Raw genomic sequence first — 24,156 nt, forward strand, 5'->3', positions numbered from 1 at the left:
TGCTTACTACAAATATCTGCTATCTCCTTGCAAATTTGCTCCTCGCTCCCCATTAGGTGGTCTATAATACATCCCTATAAGTGTTACTACAACTTTCCCATTCCTCAATTCCACCCAAATAGTCTCCCTAGATGAGCCCTCTAATCTATCCTGCCAAAGCACCGCAGTAATATTTTCTCTGACAAGCAACGCAACACCTCCCCTTCTTGTCCCTCCGATTCAATCACACCCGAAGCAACGAAATCCAGGAATATTTAGTTGCCAATCACATCCCTCCTGCAACCATATTTCACTAATATCTACAACATCATATTTCCAGGTATCAATCCATGCTCAAGTTCATCCATCTTTCTTACAATGCTCCTAGCATTAAAGTAAATGCATTTAAGAAATTCTCTACCTTTTCCTCTCTGTTTATCTCTAACAGTACAAAGAACTTTACACCTCTAGTCATCGGCCTCCAACCTGACAACAGTTATCCACCACGACCCTCTGGCATCTCACATCCAGCCACTATTTAATCCATTTTACTACTTCAATATTAATACCTAACGATTGAACCTTCCTGTCTAATCTTCCAGCACCATCCCCTTATCTGACATTTGACATATTTCTGTCAGAACCCCTGCTATTTCTACACTAACTTCCCTCAAGGTCCTAGGGAATATCCTGTCAGGACCTGGAGATTTATCCTCTTTTATATTCAATAAGATTTGTCAAACATGACCTTCCACGCTCAAGTCCATGTTGACTGTTCCTAATCAGACCCTGTCTATCCAGATAATTATATATACCATCTTTAAGAATACTTTCCATTAATTTACCCACCACTGACATCAAACTGACAGGCTGATTATTGCTAGGTTTAATCTTAGAACCCTTTTTAATCAATGGAACCACATGAGCAATTCACCAATCCTCCATCACCATCCCCTTCTCTGACATTTGACATATTTCTGTCAGAACCCCTGCTATTTCTACACTAACTTCCCTCAAGGTCCTAGGGAATATCCTGTCAGGACCTGGAGATTTATCCTCTTTTATATTCCTTAAAAGCGCCAGTACTTCCTCCTCTTTAATCGTCATAGTTTCCATAACTTCCCTACTTGTTTCCCTTACCTTACACAATTCAATATCCTTCTCCTTAGTGAATTCCGAAGAAAAGTTGTTCAAAATCTCCCCCATCTCTTTCGGCTCCACACATAGCTGTCCACTCTGATTCTCTAAGGGACTAATTTTATCCTTCACTATCCTTTTGCTATTAGTATAACTGTATGAAACCTTTTGGATTTATTTTCACCTTACTTGCCAAAGCAACCTTGTATCTTCTTTTAGCATTTCTAATTTCTTTCTTAAGATTCTTCTTACGTTCTTTATATTCCTCGAGCTCCATGCTGCCTATATTTATTGTAGATCTCTCTCTTTTTCCTAACCAAGTTTTCAATATCCCTTGAAAACCATGGCTCTCTCAAACTTTTAATCTTTCCTTTCAACCTAAAAGGAACATAAAGATTCTGTACCCTCAAAATTTCATCTTTAAATGAACTCCATTTCTCTATTACATCCTTCCCATAAAACAAAATTGTCCCAATCCACTCCTTCTAAATCCTTTCACATCTCCTCAAAGTTAGCCCTTCTCCAATCAAAAATCTCAACCCTGGGTCTAGTCCTATCCTCCATAATTATACCGAAATTAATGGCATTGTGATCAATGGACCCAAAATGTTCCCCAACACATACCTCTGTCACCTGGCCTATTTCATTCCCTAACTGAAGATCCACACTGCCCCTTTTCTGTGTAGAAAATTAAAATCTCCCACAATCACAACCCTGTACTTACCACAAATATCTGGTATCTCCTTGCAAATTTGCTCTTCTAATTCTCGCTCCACATTAGCTGGTCTATAATTTACCCCTATAAGTGTTACTACATCTTTCCCTTTTTTTTGGTGATTTATTTTTTTATTGAAGTTCATCAAACAAACATTTCCATAAGATGTATTTCAGACATTATACATATATATCACTACACCTTTCCCATTCCTCAATTCCACCCAAACGGTCTCCCTAGACAAGCCCTCTAATCTATCCTGCCAGGGCACCGCTGTAATATTTTCTCTGACAAGCAACGCAACACCTCCCCATCTTGTCCCTCCGATTCTATCACACCTGAAGCCACAAAATCCAGGAATATTTAGTTGCCAATCACACCCCTCCTGCAACCAAGTTTCACTAATAGCTACAGCATCATATTTCCAGGTATTAATCCATGCTCTCTCATCCACCTTTCTTACAATGCTCCTAGCATTAAAATAAATGCATTTAAGAAATTCTCTACCGTTTCCTCTCTGTTTATCTCTAACAGTACAAAGAACTTTACTGTCTTCTTTTTCTTCCTTCTCCCCTACATCTTAGGTCTGAGCACTCCCCTTCTCTGTCACCTGCCTATCCTCCCTCACACCCTGTCTACAAGCTTTCTCTATTTGTGAACTAATCTCCTTTCTCCTAGTCTCTTCAATTTGATTCCCACCCCCCCAACCATTCTAGTTTAAAGACTCCCCAGCAGCCTTCGCAAATCTCCCCGCCAGGATATTGGTCTGCCGAGGATTCAAGTTTAACTCGTCCTTTTTGTACAAGTCACACCTGCCCCAAAAGAGGTCCCAATGATCCAGAAACTTGAATCCCTGAGCCATGTATTTATCCTCCACCTCATTTCATTCCTACACTCACTGTCGCATGGCACAGGCAGTAATCCCGAGATTACTACCTTTGTGGTCCTTCTTCTCAACTCCCTTTCTAACTCTCTATATTCTCCTTTCAGGACCTCTTCCCTTTTCCTGCCTATGTCATTGTACCATGACCTCTGGCTCCTCACCCTCCCACTTCAGGATATCTTGGACATGATCAGAAACATCTTGGACCCTGGCACCAGGGAGGCAAACTACCTTCCGGGTCTCCTGACTGTGCCCACTGAATCGCTTATCTGACCCCCTATCGAGTCCCGTTACTACTGCCTTGCTCTTCCTGTCCCTACCCTTCTGTGCTACAGGGCTGGACTCTGTGCTGGAGGCATGGCCACTGTTGCTTCCCCCAGGTAGGCTGTTCCCCCCCCCCCCCCACCAACAGTACCCAAACATGAGTACTTATTGTCTAGGGGAACAGCCACTGGGGTACTCTCAAGCATTTGACTCTTTCCCTTCCCTCTCCTAACCGTGATCCACTTGTCTGAATGAACTGATAATCTTATAGAGATTTGTATATTTTTTCCAGCAAATACATGAAATATTAGATATTTTTCTTAATAAATAAATTAACCAGTGTAATGTTGTTTCTGTTGTTTATTTAATTGGGTTCTCTTTATCTAGTTTTAGGACACGTGAAGATCTGATCACATTTTACTGGGTCACATCTGATCACATATTTATGCAGAAAAATAGCTATAGCAATGCAGATTTCAATATTGCTAGCTATAGAGTAACAGAAAACCTACAGGACCGTATAGGCCCTTCAGCCCACAATGCTGTGCCAAACATGTTGAATGTAAACTGAACTACAATCCAATACTTGGAAACATATTAATCAATATTCAATCAGACATAGAATTAGTGAGAGTTCACTATATCATGAACTTCCAAGAAATTCTCTCCTTTTATTCTACATATGATTCTTCATCTGAAAACACCTTAAAAGGAGAAGAAATAGCATACTCATGGGAGTATCGTGGAACTCCTTTGACAATTAACCTAATGTGATTTTAAATTCAGTGTAACTAAAAACATAAAAACTGAAGTTTATAAAAAAAAAATCCTCACTGAGATTATAGCCGTTTAATCTGTTAATCATGATCACCCACCTAATAAATTAAATACACAGGGACTAAACTGATACAAAATTCCTCATGCAGCTACAAGTCTATTACAAAGTAAATTGCATTCTAAACCCTGCTCTCAAAATCACTAAAGAACAGTGAATACAAATTGTACATCATAATATCCAACTTATGCCATCTCAACAAAAGCAACAGTAAAATTATAGACCAGGAAGCATCCTATTGACTGAGAAGTCCACATAAACATAAACACAATCAACATCCTATTGCATCAATACTCTTAGAGAGCATAGTACAGATAGTCCCCAGGTTACGAATGTCTGACTTATGGACAACTTGTACTTACGAACCGAGGAAGCAGAATGCTGTCCACCATTTTAAGTCAGATCGCGATGCCGTCCGCCATTTTACGTCATTGCCATTGACACAGTGTTCAGTGTGTAACTTTGTATTTTGCTTAAATTTTTCTTAGCAAGAGTCACCCTGACCCTGCCCCCCGCCATTCTGGTCGGCTGGTGGTGCAGTGAGATCAGCGCTGGGCCCAAGACAGACCGCTCCTGCAAGAACGTGCCGGGTTGATATCAATCCAGTGACTCCCATACCATTCGTGCCGGGTTAATGTCGAGCTCGCAACTCGACCTGGTAAAAACCACTGCCACCTCCAGTTTAAATTCCCACGTGGAATACTGTGGATGATCAAATACCCAAACCCAGCACAGCCCCCACTTGTCCCATTTAACCTGTGTCAAAGCGATGGTCCTTAGGACCCAGGGAATTCACTGCAGTGATCCTTAGGACCCAGCGGACCTCGGGAGCCGGTGCAGGTAGGGAGCTTGCAGAGGTCGGGACCCGCCACCTGCCATGTTTCAGTTCCATTGATGTAAAGCGATGGCGATTGAAAATAAAGTGTAAATAATAAAGCATTTGGAAAAGCGGTGAAATGACATCGGTCATTGGAAAAGCGTTAGGCTACAGTTGGTCAATGATCGGAACAATTTTAAAGGATAAAAGATAAAGTGAGAATAATGGAGCATGTGAAAAGTCCTGTCTCGATGAAAGCTACAATTATTATAAAACAAAGCAGTGGTTTAATTATTGGAATACATATGTTTCTTAAGTGTTTTATGTGCATAGAAAGGTAAAATATATACTATATACTAAGACAAACGTTTGACTAACTGACTCTAAATAATACCGGATGTACTTGTTCCAATGTATGTACAAATCCGATTTAAAGACAGACTCAGGAACGGAACTCGTATGTAACCTGGGGACTGTCTGTAAATAAAATTAATTTTGGTTGGAAGACCCAGGAATCTGGAAAATTACACATAACTCAGAAGAAGCATTATGATGATAACGTAACTATAGAAATTATCCTGTTATCATTGTTCTTTAACATACAAAAATGTGCTGTAATGTTGGGTTGGACAGACTCTTCATCTCTCTTTCTCAAATGACTCCAACAGCTGTCAGCTCAGGTGTCCAAAATAAAAACTTCTGTATATGCCATTTAACATACGCTGTTCATCATATTCCAGAAGTCCTCACCTTCTCTGTTCTGCAGTTGTTGATTTCCCATGAGCGATGACAGGCTAAGAACATCTGACATACGTGCAGAGCTAAGCACCTTTGCATCTAATAAACTCATCCCTGATGGCTCTGCCTGATCCTTTAAGAGAAAAGGAAAGGAAAATAAATGCTTTAAAAGGATAAAGATTTTCTTTTCTTTCATTATTTATAAAAATTAAGAATGCTGATTGAACTTGAATGAACTAGTTTGGAAATCTTTCCATCAAATGTGAATACTAGCTTCTCTAGTTCTTTTAACCACTGGTGTTCAAACGATCTTCCACAGTATATCTTTCTTTGTTTTTGAATAACTTAGGTTTTGTTATCAAATGGGTTTTTCCCCCTTCGTAGTGTTTTACTTTTGCATGCACGCATAAACATTGTAACCTCCCAGCACTTCAAAGCAACTTCTCTTGCCAAATGGATCAATCTTGGAGGTGCTATAATAGATGTCATAAACTTGAAAAAAAAATGGAAAAGTAGGAATTATTAAGTAAGTCAGGCTGATCAGTATAAAAGAACAGATGAGTTGACACTAAAAAGACCTTATGTCAGAACACACAACTATACCACAAACACATAAAGGCTGGTTATCTGTAACTGGAGAAATAAAAACAGGTCTTTGGAGACTTTTGAGAAGTGAACTAGGAGTGTTGTTAAAAGTGGTCACCCAGTTTGTGCAACACACACAAAATGCCGGCGGAACGGAGCAGTCCAGGCAGCATCTACAGGGAGAAACACTGTCGACGTTTCGGGCCAAGACCCTTCGTCAGGACTAACTTAAAGGAAAGAGAGTAAGAGATTTGAAAGTGGGAAGGGGAGAGGGAGATCCGAAATGATAGGAAAGACAGGTGGGGGAGGGATGAAGCTAAGAGCTGGGAAGTTGATTGGCAAAAGGGATACAGAGCTGGAGAAGGGAAAGGATCATGGGATGGGAGACCTCGGGAGAAAGAAAGGGGGAGGGGAGCACCAGAGGGAGATGGAGAGCAGGCAAGGAGTGATTGTGAGAGGGGCAGAGAGAAAAAAAGAGGAAAAAGGGGGGGGGGGGAAATAAATTCACCTCACCTCACCTACCACCCCACCAAGCTCCGGGTCCAATATATAATTTTCTGTAACTTCTGCCACCTCCAATGGAATCCCACTACCAAGCACATCATCCCCCCCTTCTGCTTTCCGCAGAGATTGCTCCCTTGTCCACTCATCCCCCCATCCCTTCCCACCGATCTCCCTCCTGGCACTTATCCTTGTAATTGGAATAAGTGCTACACCTGCCCTTACACTTCCTCCCTCACCACCATTCAGGGCCCCAGACAGTCCTTCCAGGTGAGGCGACACTTCACCTGTGAGTCGGCTGGTGTGGTATTCTGCGTCCGGTGCTCCCGGTGTGGCCTTTTATATATTGGTGAGATCCGACGCAGACTGGGAGACCGTTTCGCTGAACACCTACGCTCGTTTCGCCAGAAAAAGCAGGATCTCCATTTGCCACACATTTTAATTCCACATCTCATTCCCATTCTGATACGTCTATCCATGGACTCCTCTACCGTCAAGATGAAGCCACACTCAGGTTGGAGGAACAACACCTTATATACCGGCTGGGTAGCCTCCAACCTGATGGCATGAACATTGATTTCTCTAACTTCCGTTAATGCCCCTCTCCCTCCCTTATCTATCTATTTACTTATTTATTAAATATCTCTCTCTCTCTCCCCTTTCTCTCTGTCCCTCTCACAATCACTCCTTGCCTGCTCTCCATCTCCCTCTGGTGCTCCCCTCTCCTTTTCTTTCTCCCTAGGCCTCCCATCCCATGATCCTTCCCCTTCTCCAGCTCGTTATCCCTTTTGTCAACCAACTTTTGAGCTCTTGGCTTCATCCCTCCTCCTCCTGTCTTCTCCATCATTTTGGATCTCTCTGTCCCCTCCCCACTGTCAAATCTCTTACTCTCTTTTCTTTCAGTAAGTCCTGATGAAGGGTCTCAACTGCGTTTCTTCTTATTAATGTTACCTGGCCTGCTGTGTTCCACCAGCATTTTGTGTGTGTTTGAATTTCCAGTATCTGCAGATTTCCTCATATTTGCACCAAATTTGTTTTTTGTTTCTCCTATGATGAGGGTACTTAACTTCAATCACAACTATTTTGAATTTATTTTAGGACCTACATGCTCACCTACAATTCACATTGTAAGCATTGTTTTATTTGCACAATTTGTCTTCTTTAGCAAATTGGATGTTTGTCAGTCAGTTATGTGTACTTTTTTGTATATTCGAGTTCTAGTTATGATGTTTTCTCTGGAGCAAAGGTGGTCAAGTATAAACAAATTATAGGAGCCATACATGGATGGAGAGTCAGTATCTTAATTGGGATACTCAGAACCTGAGGACACAAGTTTAAGGTAAGAAGATAATATTTTAAAGGGGATTTGGGGGTACCTTTTTTAACTAGACACCAGTTGATATTGGAACTCATTGCCAGAGAGAATATGGAATCAAATACAATCACTATATTTCAGAGACATTCAAACATAGACAATCACACTCATAATGTAGATGAATTATATTATTATAGGTCGAAAAAGTTAGCATAGATGTATAACTCTCTTACTCTGAAAATTAAAATGAGCACATTTTCTCTTTTTTTCAGTTCTGATTAAGGGTCATTGACCTAAAATGAAAGTTCAGTTTCTCTCTCCACAGTCGCAAATTTACAGTTTTTTTGTTTTTATTGCATTATGGAGAAGCTTGGGTGAAGACACAGCTAAAGAGAAGAAATCCAGAGGAAGATTTTGCTAATGTTTTAAAGGATCACAATGAGAAATCATGTACCTTGGTGATTCCAAATCATACTGCTTCATTAAATCAATAGTAATTAGCTTTGAGTTTTGTGGGCCAAGATGAAAAAAAAAATAACAATATCACTGTTTCTCGTTAGTACTTGTTTAGCAATCTTAAAAACAAAAAGCAAGAGAAAAGCAAAGAACAAGTGCATCATTTTGTTCAAATCTTTTCTATCACATTATAAACCAAGGAAATTAATAGTATTTAATGATGCAAGGTAATTAAATATTTTGCACATACAAAAGCATCATCATTTGTCTGAATGGTGTGATGCCGTTGGAGAGTTCTACTTGACTCTCTTGTTTTGTAACCTATTGCATTGTGGTCATTTACTTCCATTGGCTGTATAGGAGCACTTCCATCTGTTTGATCTGCTACTGGGGACTCTGAAATGAGAAAGAGTTTTAAAGTAGTTTCACATCATCATATATTACAATTTACCAGCTGAAATGACTAATATTTATTATGTTGTTGATCAGGATCTCATACACTTTCCTATCCAGTTCCTTTGCTTAACTGTCTTCTGTCACAATGTGGCACCTAAAGGCAGATTTAATTACAATTTGGATCACTTGAATTATACATGAGAATAAAGGAACACAAGAATGAACCTCAGGAAAGGAGGCTAACTGATTTTGCATGTTTGCCTTTCAATATGATCATGTTTGATATACACCAGGCCTTAATATCTCCACTATGCCAGATACCTCTCCTTCCATCCTTCCCTCAGGGTAGTTAAGCACAACCTTTCAAATATTTATCAAACTCCACTTGAACACATCTAATGAGCTAGCCTTCATAACTCCCTGGACAGAGAATGCCAAAGATTTACCACCTTTGAGAGAAATTTTTATACATACTTCAGCTGTAAATGACTAGCTCTTTATATTGAAAGTTTATCCCTCTGTTTGAGATTCTCCTGCAAATGAAAACATTCTAACATCTAACTTGTCATACCCCCTCAGGACTTTATTGGTTTCAATAAGGTCATTCTTTGTTGTCCTGAATTCCAAAGAATTCACATCCAACCTCTCTTCTCTATACAAATCATTCTTTTCAATTAGCCTGGTGATAACACAAATACAAATCTAAAGACAGAGTCTAAAAGAGATTTAAAATTGAAAGTAAATGATTATCATGGTACGTGTATAATAATAGCATAACATATCTATACTAAGATAATAAATTTACTTTGAACTTAAAATCTCTTTTGGACTGTCTTCTTGAGGCCTTCTGTTAGTCTAGGTCAACCTTGGATGTTGCATTGCAGCTGTCTACAATATATGCAAGCCAGGCCAGTACAATATGGAGAGCAAGCTGTTGTTCATGTAGCAGGTTCACCTTCTCCATGCAGTAAATGAATCCAAAGGAATGACAGAGACCAAAACCACTTGGCACCAGCTGTGTTTCAGGAGCTGTCAGTCCATGTTGATTTCAATGTAGGACTGCTGTAGCAGCTCCAAACTTTTTTCCCTTGGGGGGTTTACTTCCAAAGCCTTTCCCACGAGTGGTTATTGCTGCAAAGCAGCTGAGGTTAGCGATCAGTTTTCCTTCTCATAGATGAGCAGCCATTCTCAGATGAAGACCCTTACCTGCCCAAATGGTTTTAAGGCATCACTAGGCTGCCTGTCAATAGAATCAGTCTTAGTAGCTACTAAATCACATGTGAAGCCAGTTGGACTTGGTTGTCAGAGGCTATCTAAGATGACACCAACCTTTTTTGCACCATGAACTGGTTTAATATTGACAATATTCTTGCGGACCGGCCAATGGGCGGTGGTGGTGTTAATCACGACCAGAATATAGGTGATAAGTCAACTATAAGTCATTTGTAGGTGGCTAATACACTCAATTTCAATTCTAAAAGGGTTTATCTAATGAATTTAACATTAAACAAACAGCGCATATTTTCCTTGCATGAATATAGTGATTATGTGGCGACCCACTTTCTGCGCAGGCGAACCGGCTCACAAATAGCCAGCGTGCGGGGGGAGACTTTGGTAATGCGCTTCTGACGTCACTTCCGCCTGGAGAGGGCAGGCGCTAGGGATTTAAATGCCTGCACCGCGAAGTTGAATAAACTAGTCTTGAAATGACTGCATGTCGTTATTTCAGCGCTGTGTGTAGCACATCGCTACAATAAGTCAATTATAACTCACTTATAAGTCAATAGCATCATGACATTTTAAGTGACGTTTGGATATGAAACACACAGCGCAGTTTCCTCGCATGAATATAGTGATAAGTCAATTATAACTCACTTATAAGTCAATAGCATCATGACATTTTAAGTGCCATTTGGATATTAAACACACAGCGCATATTTTCCTTGTATGAACATATAAAGTTGCAGCACACAAGTGAGAGGACAAGGTATGGGCGGGAGGTCTCCGTAATGGGGCCATGGCAGTTGCAGTCTGGAGATAGTGACTGACCAAGCGAGGTGTGCGACAGGGCGCGTGCCCCCACCCCCCCGTAGGTAGGTAGGATCTATCGGCCAACATAAGTTTGGCTGGAGGGATGACTTTCAGTAGATCAGAGTAAGGTAGCTGCTCTGTTACTTACTAAACCCTGAGCCCGAATTAGGTTGTCTGCTAATATTTTAGCCCGGGGTTCCCCACGAACATTCGGTGCGGTAAACAGGTTTAGAGGTGGCGCCATCTGTTTGTGTTCCAGGCCAGTGGCATCGGTACTTTTTGCTGGCTGCACAAGGCGGCTGGTTACCTGAGGCCAACCAGTGATGCCTGGCATGAGGGTGTCACTGTGTTTAGGCAACTGATGACCTCATACCTGTTAGTTCAACAGTGGGTGTGACAGGGAATAAGGAAAGGTGCAGCTGACTCATATCCTTTCATGTTGCCAAATCATCATTTCCTCGCGACCCAGTAGCACATGCTTTGGTGGTTGGGGACCTCTGACAAAGGGTCAGAGAATGTTGAGTTTTTGTAGGTAGAGTTAAGAGACTGTAAAGGTAACAAAGCCATTATGGGAATCATATATAGGCCTTGTAATAGGAGCCAAGATGTGGGGCTGAGATTGCAAAGGGAGCTGGAAAAGACATGTAATGAGGGTAATGACACAATTGTAATGGGGGACTTCCAATAACTGAGGGCATTAGAAAAATCAGGTTGATGTTGGATTGCAGGTGAGGGAATTTGTTGAATGCCTACAAGGTGGCTTTTTAGAGCAGCTGGTCCTTAAGCCTACTCAGGGAAAGGCAATCTTAGAATGGGTGTTGTGTAATAACCCAGATCTTATTAGGGAGTTTAATGTAAAGGAACTCTTAGTGATCGTAATATGATAGATTTCATGCCGCAATTTGAGAGTGAGAAGTATAAGTCACATTAGCAGTATCGCAATGGAATAAAGGAGGCATGAGTGAAGAGATTACTTAGGTCTTTAAGTCAAATCAAGTCACTTTTATTGTCATTTTGACCATAACTGCTGGTACAGTACACAGTAAAAATGAGACAACGTTTTTTCAGGACCATGTTGTTACATGACACAGTTCAAAAACCAAACTGAACTATGTAAAAAACAACACAGAAATAAACACTAGACTACAGACCTACACAGGACTACATAAAGTGCACAAAACAGTGTAGGCCTTACAATAAATAATAAACAAGACAATAGGGCAGTAAGGTGTCAGTCCAGGCTCTGGGTATTGAGGAGTCTGATAGCTTGGGGGAAGAAACTGTTACATAGTCTGTCGTGAGAGCCCAAATGCTTCAGAGCCCTTTCCCAGATGGCAGGAGGAAGAAGAGATTGTATGAGGAGTGTGTGGGGTCCTTCATAATGCTGTCTGCTTTGTGGATGTAGCATGTAGTGTAAATGTCCGTAATGGTGGGAAGAGAGACCCCGATGATCTTCTCAGCTGACCTCACTATCCACTGCAGGGTCTTGTGATCCGAGATGGTGCAATTTCTGAACCAGGCAGTGATGCAGCTGCTCAGGATGCTCTCAATACAACCATTTAGGTTGATGGGGGTGTGTGGGAGATGGACTTTCCTCAGACTTCACAGAAAGTAGAGATGCTGCTGGGCTTTCTTTGCTATGGAGCTGGTGTTGATGGACCAGCTGAGATTCTCCGCCAGGTGAACACCAAGAAATTTGGTGCTCTTAACAATCACTGCCAAGGAGCCATCGATGTTCAATGGGGAGTGATCGCTCCGTGCCCTCCTGAAGTCAACAACCACCTCTTTTGTTTTGTTCACATTCAGAGACAGGTTGTTGGTTCTGCACCAGTCCGTTAGCTGCTGCACCTCCTCTCTGTAAGCTGACTCATCGTTCTTGCTGATGAGACCCACCACGGTAGGGTCATCGGTGAACTTGATGATGTGGTTCGAGCTGTGTGTTGCAGCACAGTCATGGGTCAGCAGAGTGAACAGCAGCAGACTGAGCACACAGCACTGGGGAACCCGCTTACTCAGTGTGATGGTGTTGGAGATGTTGCTCCCGATCCCGACTGACTGAGGTCTCCTAGTCAGGAAGTCTAGGATCCAGTTGTAAAGGGAGGTGTTTAGGCCCAATAGGCTCAGCTTTCCAATCAGTTTCTGAGGGTGATTGTGTTGAAGGCTGAACTGCACTCTATGAACAGCATTTGAATGTACTTGTCTTTTTTGTTCAGGTGGGTTAGGGCCGGGTGGAGGGTGGTGGCAATGGCGTCATCTGTTGAGCGGTTAGGACGTTATGCAAACTGCAGGGGGTCCAGTGAGGGGGCAGCAGGGTCTTGCTGTGCTTCATGATGAGCCTCTCGAAACACTTCATGATGATGGATGTAAGTGCAACGGGACGGTAGTCATTTAGGCAGGACACTGAAGACTTCTTTGGCATGGGGATGGTGGTGGCGGCCTTGAAGCACGTCGGAACGATGGCGCTGCTCAGGGAGATGTTGAAGATGTCAGTGAGAACTTCTGCTAGCTGGTCTGCACATCCTCTGAGCACTCTACCAGGGATGTTGTCTGGTCCAGCAGCCTTCCGTGGGTTGACCCTGCTCAGGGTTCTTCTCACATTGGCCACGGAGAGACACAGCACCTGGTCATTCGCAGGAGGGGTGGACTTCCTTGCCACCACATCATTTTCCACCTCAAAACAGGCACAGAAGTTATTCAGCGCATCTGGGAGGGAGACATCACCCAGACAATCAAGTGATATTGTGCTGTAATTGGCGATGTCCTGGATGCCCTTCCACATGCGCTGTGTGTTGCTGCGTCCTGGAAGTGGCTGTGGATTCACCGAGCCTGTGCATGCTTTGCCCCTCTGATGTTAGGGCTGCCTTGTTGCCTGCTCTGAAGGCGGAGTTGCGGGTCCTCAGCAGTGCACATACCTCGTGGTCATCCATGGCTTTTGGTTGCAGCATGTAGTGATGGTCTTGGACACAGTGACGTTGTCAATGCACTTGCTGATGTAGCTGGTCACTGATGCTGTGTACTCCTCTAAGTTGGTAGAGTCGCCATCGGTTGCAGCCTTCCAGTGCTCAAAGCAGACTTGAGCACTGGAAGAGCAAAGATGGCTGTTGCTGGCCAGGGTTTCATCTACTTTTGAACTGGTCTGGAGCACCTAATCAGCGGTCTGCATGCTGGGACTAGCATAACAGAGATGTGGTTTGAGTAACTGAGGTGGGGGCGGGGCTCTGCCCGATGTATGCATCGGCAGATCGGAGGAGGATGCTGGCAGGGTGATGGCAAAGCAGAAATGGTTGAAGTTTCTGGGAATAATTCACAAGACACAGGATAGATAAGTCCCAGAGTTGGCACGTGGCCAAGTGGTTAAGGCGTTCGTCTAGTGATCTGAAGGTCACTAGTTCGAGCCTTGGCTGAGGCTGCATGTTGTGTCCTTGAGTAAAGCACTTAACCACACATTGCTCTGCGATGACACTGGTGCCAAGCTGTATGGGTCCTCATGCCCTTCCCTTGGACAACATCGGAGAGACGTAGCTTGGGTAACTGCTGGTCTTCCATTAAAAAAAACCTTGCCCAGGCTTGCGCCCTGGAAACTTGCCAAAGGGCAAATCCATGGTCTATCGAGATAGACCATGATCATGGAAGCCTACACATGTCCCACTGAGGAACAATTTTTCAAATGGCAGGGCTAGGCAATTGTAGCTAACAAAATAAAAGTCAAGGAAAAGGCATATAAGATAGTAAAAGTGAGTGGGAATTTGGATGATTGGGAGGCATTTAAAATCCAACAAAAGGCACCAAAAAAAAGGAAAGATGAAATATGAGGGCATATAGTATAAAGCAAAATACCAGGTTTTTTTTTCAGTTATATAGAGAGTAAAATGGAGGTAAGAGTTGATATTGGACCACTGGAAAATTATGTTGGTTTGTTAGTAATAGGAGACAAAGAAATGGCAGATGAATTTAATGGGTGTTTTGCATTTGGCTTAATTGCACTAGCAATGTGCCAAAGGTCCATGAGTGTCAGCAGGAGTTAGTGCCATTGCTATCACAAAAGTGCTAGGCAAACAAAGTTCTTAAGGTGGGTAAGTCACCTACACCAAATGGACTACATCAGAGTCCTGACGTAGCTTGCTGAAGGGATTACAGATGCATTGATCATGATCTTTCAAGAATCACTTGATTCTGCATGGTCCCGGAGGACTGGAAGATTGTAAATATCATTCCACTCTTTAAGAAGGGAGGAAGGCAAAAGAAATTATAGGCCAGTTAGTCTAAACTCAGTGATTGGGTTAGTGTTGGACAAAGGAGAGTTAGTGGATGTCATTTACTTGGGATTTTCAGAAGGCGCTTGAAAAGGAGCCATTCATGAGGCTGCTTAACAAGATAAAATCCTATGGCATTACAGGGAATATAATGGCATGGATAGCAGAATGGCTTTTCATTTCAGGAAATGTTGCAATTGATTATTGTTGGTGAAATAATCCTTTTTTTTCAGAAAGTGCGTCTAACCCAAGCTCTGTGTGGCTCTTTGAGTTGAAGTTCAAACTATTCTTGGTCTTCTTGATTGCTGTAAAATGGATTAATATGATCCTACAAGCACTAATCTAGTTAATCACTCACAAAAGGTACCTTATTCCACTCTGTCATCTGAAAAGACATGTAAAACAGCGCTGTATGAAGTACATAACACCAATTCTGTCTGTAACACTATGGGGGTCAGAGAACATCAAACAGGGAAAATGGAGACACCAAACATCAAGAAAAATCACTTAGAGGGCATTTAACAAAGGGCAATGGATATCACAAGTTGCCAGAAGTGGATCAGCTAAGATCAGCCTCCTTTTACTTCTGATTCTTAAGTCTTGATCTTGTATATGGTGGTGAAGCAATCTACAGTATGTTGCATAACAGGGACAAGTACGGGTTGACCACAATTTGGCATCACTATATAGCCTGGTATTCTCAGTAATTATAACTATAATATGCACAGACAAGTTATAACAAATTGCCAAGTGTTTGCTACTTGACTGTATTTGGCAATAGTATTCTGATAAAACTGAACTGCATGGTACACAGAAGAGTAACAGAATTCTAGTTCTAATAGCCTCCAATTATCCTAAATGATTTTGTAGCAGAAACATACAGAGGTAGCGACATCTAAAAAGGAAATCACTCCTCATATCTCTAAATCAAAAGCTAAAATGTTTGGTATATATGTTTAATGAAAAAATAAAGTAACTAATAAAATTACATAGCATAATGGTAGAAAACAGTATATGTATGAGTAAATAGAATGTAGGTATAAATACATGGTTTTATGGTCTTAGATCTTTCTTTAGTTAGCAGGATATAAGAAATCATGTTTTACGAGGTTTGATGCTGGGGACTCAATGTTTTAGATGACTCAGATAAAAGTACTGGTTGCTGATGACATAAAGATAGGTGGGAACTTAAATTATGAAAAGGAAATAAGGACATTATTAACGGATATAGGTAGGTTAACAGAGTGGGTGAAAATCTAGCTAGCAGGAAAAACAAAAATATATTGTTATTTGAAGTGGTGACAGATTTCAGGATGTTTTAAAATCAGGCATTGAAAAAAGTGTTTATTAAGGCATCACAAGAAAACCTAAGCCATTCTCTATCTGCAATCCCTCTTTCTAGGTCCACTTTTATTTCCTTCTTCCAGCTACAATCCCTCCGTATTCTTGACAAATTAAAAGAAAAATTGGTAATTATTCTGTGTCACCCTGAATTCCCATGTCTGAAATCCACCTCCTTTTCTGAGGGCCAGTTATGATTAGTTATGCCCTTCTAAATGGAAAGCTTTGAGTCCTACATGTCAGTAGTATGCAACTTGTCAAACATTAGTCCCACTTGCTAGGGAAATGATCCCAGTATTGGGTTTTGGACAAGCAAATAAAACTCTGCTGTAAAAAGAATCGTGTTAGACTTAACCTATAATTAATTAGTAAGTGCTTGTCAAACATCAAAGTGATTTTAAGAGATAAAGAGACTGAGTTTTATTCTGGACTAAAATTGTTTATGACATACTAATTTGCACAAAATAATTTAAGATAAGATACCATGGAAGTTTTTCTTCTCTTTTGATCAAGAGTTGAGGAAGTGGTTTATAACAGCATTCCAATTAGTGATAAATGCTTCTTCTCAGCACTTACCTTTGCTTGGCACTTTACTTCCAGCAACGTCAGGGTCTGGCTGATGACTGTATAGCTGTGAAACACTCATTTTGTGCACATGATTTATATTTGCTAGCAGTGTCTCTGAAGCCTCACACCTAACAACGTTGAACAGCTCTGGATTCTCTTGGCAGCATTTGGTGGATATGTCACTAGAATTAGTTTTGTCCTGATAGCCTTTCTTGTTCCCCTCATTCACACAGTCCTCTTCCATACACTCTGAATGTATCAGCAGACTATGATGTACAAAACTGTGGTCATGGGATGATGAAAGGGGCTGCAGAATATGATCCTGGCCTCTGACCTGCAGTAGATGATGCTGATGATATGTTTCTGTATTCTGATAAGGCAAATTTAATGTTTCTGTTAAAAAATGTTGCTGCCCACATAAGTTAGCAGTCTTGTCCCCCACCTCCTGGCTCACATGCCTCAGCAAGTCATACTCTTGCTGATGTTGCTGCCACTGACACTGTTTTAAAAAATGTGGCAATTCAACAGGAGTTAAGCGCAGGTCTTGTTGGCCTGTCAACGAATGCCTGGGTGATAGCAGTCCCTGAATCATGTGGCCATACTGCTGAGAAACTCTCTGGTGTCTTGTATAGTCAGATGGTGTTGGAGAAAGCAATGCCTGATGTAGGGATGAAGCTGTGAAATCTTGCTGTTGATGTTCATGCTGCATTACAGCATTACCCGCTATGATTTGGTTATAGTTTGAAAATGATTCCGTCTGTACAATTTTCATGCCTTGAGAAAACATTGTTGTTGCTGGATTGAAGTTGTTAGTTAAAAGTCGAAGCTTTTCCTGGAGAAAGTAAGGGTGCAAGTGTGTCTGATCGTAACTCAAAGGAGACAATTGACTAATATGGCAGCTGTAAACAAACACAAATTGATGTTAAAAATTTATGATTGTTATGAGTCAAACTGACAGTCACATATAAGCCAGTCCAGAGTGAGGGGTGAAAACATTAGTGAGCAAACTGGGTTTTTCTGATCATGACCTGAGTTTTCAACCTAAATATAAACCACAGTGTACTGTTGGGTGCCATGGTAAAATAGAGATTATCATAATGCTTTATCAATGATAATGATCAATATACAATTTCACATTACTGATCATAAGAAATTTGTACCTTCCTGTTGCCTTAAGGGTTTTTTCCAGATGCTGTGGTTTTCTTCAATATTCCAAAGACTTAAGTAGATAGTGTTTTGTGATCATGTTACAATGGAACCAGATACATATCATCACTTAAAGGCAGCCCTGAGCACATAGTTGTCTCTGTAGGTTGGTGTCACAATGTCATATTTCACTGTTATGCTTTGATGTTTCAATGAACATGCAACATGTAAACACAAAGTGCACTGCAGATGCTGGGGTGAAAGCAACATGCACAACAAGCTGGATGAACTCAGCAGGTTGGGCAGTATCCGTGGAAACGAACAGTCAATGTTTCCTGCCAAGACCCTTTGTCAGGACTGAAGAGGGAAGGGGCAGGGGCCCTCTAAAGAAGGTGGGGGAAGGGTGGAAAACCAATCAGAGGAAAGATCAAGGGGTGGGGGAGGAGAAGCAGGGAGGGGATAGGCAGGAGAGGTGAAGAAGGAATCTGGGAAAGCACTATGGGTAGTAGAAAGCAGAGTCATGAGAGAGGTGATAGGCAGCTGGAGGAGGTGGCAGAGTGAATCTGGGATGGGGGAAGGGAGAGGGAGGGACCTCTCATGATTTTGCCTTCTTCTGCTACCCATAGTGCTTTCCCCTTAGATTCCTTCTTCACCTCTCCTGCCTATCCCCTCCCTGCTTCCCCTCCCCCACCCCTTGATCTTTCCTCTGATTGGTTTTCCACCTGGCACCTTCCCCCCTCTCCCCACCTTCTTTATAGGGCCCCTGCCCCCTCCTTCAGTCCTGACGAAGGGTCTTGGCCTGAAAAGTTGACTGCTCGTTTCCACAGTTCCTGCTCGACCTGCTGAGTTCCTCCAGCTTGTTGTGCGTATAACATATAAACCAATCTTACCTTCCCAAATCACAGATTTAAAATCGCTAAAAGAAAGACTAAAATAACACTTACATTTCAATTAGTGAAACTTATTACAGTAACAGGGCAGTAAGCAGGATAAGGAGATAGCTTTGCATCTGTTAAGTATGGGATCCCTTGCATTTTACACATTTGACATTTAAGTAGTTTACTCCCTTGGGAGTAATCTGATTAACTACAAGTCACAAAAAGGGATTAGGTAGCATCTAGGGATCAACAGATCAGGTAGCATCTAGGGTGAGAAATAAACAAACACATGTCAAAACCCATCATCATTGACTAGAAAGAAACAGATGAGATATCTAATATGCAGGATGGGAAAGTGGAAGTGGAAGAGAAATTCAGGTGAAAAGGGTAAAAACAGGTGAGTAGGGTTTAAGTGATAAAGAGCTAAAGAAGTTGAATTGGTAAGACAGTGGACCATAGAATAAAAGGAGAAAGGTGATGAAAGGAAAAGGTAGGAGGAATGTGTGGGTGATGGATGGATTAAGAATGTGGCTATTGAGAAAGAGAGGGCAAAGAGAAGTAGCAGGTTAGAAATCAATGTTAATGCCATCAAGCTGGAGGACCACCAAGATGGAATATGAAGTGCTGTTCTTCTAACCCAAGTCCAGATTTAACTTGGCAGTAGAGGAGGCTGTGAACAGACTGTTGGTACGGAAGCTGAAAGTAGAATTAAATGGCCAGTCACTGGGAGAGCCTGGCTGCTACAGCACAGAACAAATATATTTAATGAGTGATTTCCCTAATCTGCATCAGATCTTCCCAGTATCCAGGAGGCCACACAAGGAGGTCTGGATGCAATGAATGACTGATAGAACATAGAACCATATTACAGCACAGAAACAGGCTTTTTGCTCCTTCTTGGCTGTGCCGAACCATTTTTCTGCCTAGTACCACTGACCTGCACCTGAACCATATCCCTCCAAACCCCTCTCATCCATGTACCTGTCCAAGTTTTTCTTAAATGTCAAAAGTGGGCCCACATTTACCACTTCATCCGGCAGCTCATTCCACACTCCCACCTCTCCCTGTGTGAAAAAGCCCCTCCCAATGTTCTCTTTAAACTTTTCCCCCTTCACCCTTAACCCATGTCTTCTGTTTTTTTCTCTCCCTATCTTCTGTGTAAAAAGCCTGCTTGCATTCACTCCATCTGTACATCATAATTTTATATACCTCTATCAAATCACCCCTCATTCTTCTACATTCCAGGGAATAAAGTCCTAACCTATTCAACCTTTCTCTGTAACTCAGTTTCTCAAGTCCTGGCAACAACTTTGTAAACCTTCTCTTCACTCTTTCAACCTTATTAATATCCTTCCTGTAATTAGGTGACCCAAACTGCATACAATACTCCAAATTCAGCCTCACCAATGTCTTATACAACCTCACGATAACATTCCAAGTCTTATACTCAATACTTTGATTTATAAAGACCTATGCACCAAAAGCTCTCTTTACGGCCATGTCCATCTGTGATGCCACTTTTAGGGAATTTTGTATCTATATTCCCAGATCCCTCTGTTCTACTGCACTCCTCAGTGCCCTACCATTTACCTTGTATGTTCTACCTTGGTTTGTCCTTCCAAAGTGCAATACCTTACACTTGTCTGTCTTAAACTCCATCTGCCATTTTTCCAAATCCCTCTGCAAGCTTTGAAAACCTTCCTCACTGTCCACTATACCTCCAATCTTTGTATCATTAGCAAATTTGCTTATCCAATTTACCACATTATCATCCAGATCATTGATATAGATGACAAATAACAATGGACCCAGCTCTGATCCCTGTGGCACACCACTAGTCACAGGCCTCCACTCGGAGTAGCAATCCTCCACTACCACTCTCTGACTTCTCCCATTGAGCCAATGTCTAATCCAATTTACTACCTCTCCATGTATACCTAGTGACTGAATCTTCCTAACCAATCTCCCATGCAGGATCTTGTCAAAGACCTTACTGAAGACCATGTACCATATTTACAACATCCACTGCCTTCCCTTCATTCACTTTCCTGATAATCATGTCAAAAATCTCTAATAGATTGATTAAACATGACCTACCGCGCACAAAGCCATGTTGACTCTCCTGAATAAGCCCCTGCCTATCCAAACATTTGTAGATCCGATTTCTTAGTATTCCTTCCAATAATTTACCTACCAGCGTCATCAAATTTACCAGCTTATAATTTCCCGGATTACTTTTTGAGCCTTTTTTAAACAACGGAACTACATGAGCTATCCTCCAATCCGGCACCTGACCCATGGATATCGACATTTTAAATATATCTGCCAGGGCCCCTGCAATTTCAACACTAGTCTCCTTCAAGGTCTGAGGGAATACCCTGTCAGGTCCTGAGGATTTATCTACTCTGATTTGCCTCAAGACAGCAAGCACCTCCTCCTCTTTAATCTGTATAGTTTCCATGACCTCACTACTTGTTTGCCTTATTTCCATTGACTCCATGCCAATTCCCCTAGAAAATATAGACGCAAAAAACCAAAAGATCTCCCCTATTTCTTTTGGTTCCATACATAGCTGACCACTCTGATCTTCAAGAGGACCAATTTTATCCCTTTTCTCTTAAAATACTTGTAGAAACTCTTTGGATTATCCTTCACCTTGAATGCCAAAGCAACCTCACGTCTTCTTTTAGCCCTCCTGATTTTTTTAAGTATATTTTTGTATTTTTTTATATACTCCACAAGCACCTTATTTGCTCCCTGTTTCCTATACATGTCACACATCTCTCTCTTCTTCTTCTTTATCAGAGTTCCAATATTTCTAGAGAGCCAAGGTTCCTTATACTTTTTCACTTTGCCTTTAACCCTGACAAGAACATACAAACTCTGCACTCTGAAAATTTCTCCTTTGAAGGCTTCCCATTTACCAATCACATCCTTGCCAGAGAACAACCTGTACCCAATCCACACTTTTTAGATCCTTTCTCATTTCTTCAAATTTGGTCTTCTTCCAGTTTAGAACCTCAACCTGAGGACCAGGTCTATCCTTTTCCACGATCAAGTTGAAATTAATGGTGTCACGGTCACTGGAACCAAAGTGTTCCCCTACCCACACTTCCGTCACTTGTCCTAACTCGTTTACTAATAGATCTAATGTTGCATCCTCTCTAGTTGGTACTCCTATATATTGACTTAGAAAACTTTCCTGAACACGTTTTACCATCTCTAACCTGTGTAGACCTTTAATAGTATGGGAGTCCCTATCAATGTGCGGAAAATTAAAATCTCCTGCTATCACAACTTTATGTTTCCTGTAGTTGTCTGTTATCTCTCTGCAGATTTGCTCCTCCAATTCTCGCTGACTATTGGGTGGTCTATAATACAACCCCATTAATGTGGTCATACCTTCCCTGTTTCTCAGCTCCACCCATATGGCCTCAGTAGACAAGGCCTCTAATCTGTCCTGCCTGAACACTGCTGTAATATTTTCTGTGGAAGACTGGGCTGTGGCCAGATGAGTCCACATTTCAGCTAGTTTTTGGAAAAAACGGGCGTTGAGTTCTCTGTGCCAAAGATGAAAATGACCATCCTGATTGTTATCAGCGAAAGGTGCAAAAAGCCAGCATTTGTGATGGTATGGGGGTGCATCAGTGCCCATGGCATGGGTGAGTTGCATGTATGTGAAGGTAGTATTGACTCTGAGGCGTATATTAGGATTTTAGAGAGACATATGTTGCCATCAAGGCGATGTCTCTTCCCGAGACGTCCATGCTTATTCCAGCAGGACAATGCCAGACCACATTCTGCACGGGCTACAACAGTGTGGCTTTGTAGACACAGAGTGCGTGTGCTTGACTGGCCTGCTGCCAGTCCAGATCTATCTCCTATTGAAAATGTATGACGCATCATGAAGAGGAGAATCAGACAACGGAGACCACGGACTGTTGAGCAGCTGAAGTCTTATATCAAGCAAGAATGGACAAAATTTCCAATTGCAAATCAACTACAATTAGTATCCTCAGTTCCAAAACGATTAAAAAGTGCTATTAAAAGGAAAGGTGATGTAACACAATGGTAAACATGCCTCTGTCCCAACTTTTATTGAGTGTGTTGCAGCCATCAAGTTCTAAATTTGTGTATATTTACAAAGTACAATTAAGTTGGTCAGTAAAACTATTGAAAATCTTTTATTTGTACTTTTGTCAGTTAAATAAAGGTTCACATGAATTAACATATCACAGATTTTTGTTTTTATTGCATTTTGGAAAATATCCTAACTTTTCTGGAAATGGGGTTTGTAGTACTAAGTTAAAGGCCAATCTATGAAAAATTAATGAGTAAAGCAGAATTCTAAATAGTACTGAAAACACACTGCTGGTAGCAGAACTAATGCTTGCATAACTCTAGAAGTTAGCAGATTCCTTACTAACTTTTAATTCTACGCAGCTAGAGTATTTAGCAATGTGATTCAAATGTACTCTTACCTGTTTATCTCTGCACTATCGGCACTCAGTTGTTTGGCCAAGTCCCTGTGTTGTGCAGGCCCAAGAAGGTGCATAAGCACCCCTCTCTGCTGAAGGGGAAGCTGCTTCTCTGAACTGATGATTCCACAGGGATGTGTGATATGCAGATTTTGCCCTGCCCCTTGAAGCAAGTTATTGCCGGGTGTATCTGGTGTTTTCTGGACTTGAATTGCAACTGCCTGAGTTTGCGACTGCTGTGAAAATCCAGACTGTAAATTCATTTGAGGAAGATTAAGGTTTGGGGGAGGCGAGCTATTACTGGGCTGCTGAAATAGAGCATGTTGGGATGGTATGCCTTGAAACTGTGATGGAGAGGTAGTACAACCTAAAAATTTAGAAATATAAAAACATCTATTTCAGACAATGAACTTTCATTGTACAATCAATGGTCCAGTCAGTACTCAGTCCAGTAAATTACTTGCATCAAGATCCCATATTACTTTAGGAACCTGGGATGTTCCAAATAACTCAATATTAGCAAAGGACTTAACTTGATTCATTTGAATAGCCTTGCTTAGAATTTTGTGAGTCATTTTATGCCTAAATAATGATTTAATACATGGATTTTATTGCTAGAAAAATATATCCTGTTTGGCAGTGACTTTGTAATTATCAAACCCTCCAGCAGAATGGTAGAAACAAGTAATTAATATTAGAATGTTGTTATGATTCTTACTGCTAGATCATCAAAACAGCATTAATCAAATATCAAATATGGTTTCTTTGATCTAATCCTGAGAAAATGGTGGCGCGACAGCAGCACGCACGGCCAGGAACGAATATCTGTTTTCTGTAAGTC

The 24,156-nt window shown here is 41.5% G+C and overlaps 1 protein-coding gene across 3 annotated transcripts in view; it reads right to left on the reverse strand.

Moving 5' to 3' along the window:
* LOC132386016 (serine/threonine-protein kinase SIK3-like) overlaps nt 1–24,156 on the reverse strand; it is a 295,240-nt gene that overhangs the window by 26,675 nt on the left and 244,409 nt on the right. For all 3 annotated transcript variants that reach the window (XM_059958283.1, XM_059958282.1, XM_059958284.1), the window contains 4 exons: nt 23,319–23,682; nt 16,823–17,712; nt 8,476–8,621; nt 5,381–5,501 (listed from right to left, as the gene is read on the reverse strand). In XM_059958283.1, coding sequence (XP_059814266.1) covers nt 5,381–5,501; nt 8,476–8,621; nt 16,823–17,712; nt 23,319–23,682 — 1,521 coding nt within the window. The remainder of the gene's footprint in view (nt 1–5,380; nt 5,502–8,475; nt 8,622–16,822; nt 17,713–23,318; nt 23,683–24,156) is intronic.

Source organism: Hypanus sabinus (assembly GCF_030144855.1).
Source record: "Hypanus sabinus isolate sHypSab1 chromosome Y unlocalized genomic scaffold, sHypSab1.hap1 SUPER_Y_unloc_12, whole genome shotgun sequence".
Taxonomy (NCBI): Eukaryota; Metazoa; Chordata; class Chondrichthyes; order Myliobatiformes; family Dasyatidae; genus Hypanus; species Hypanus sabinus.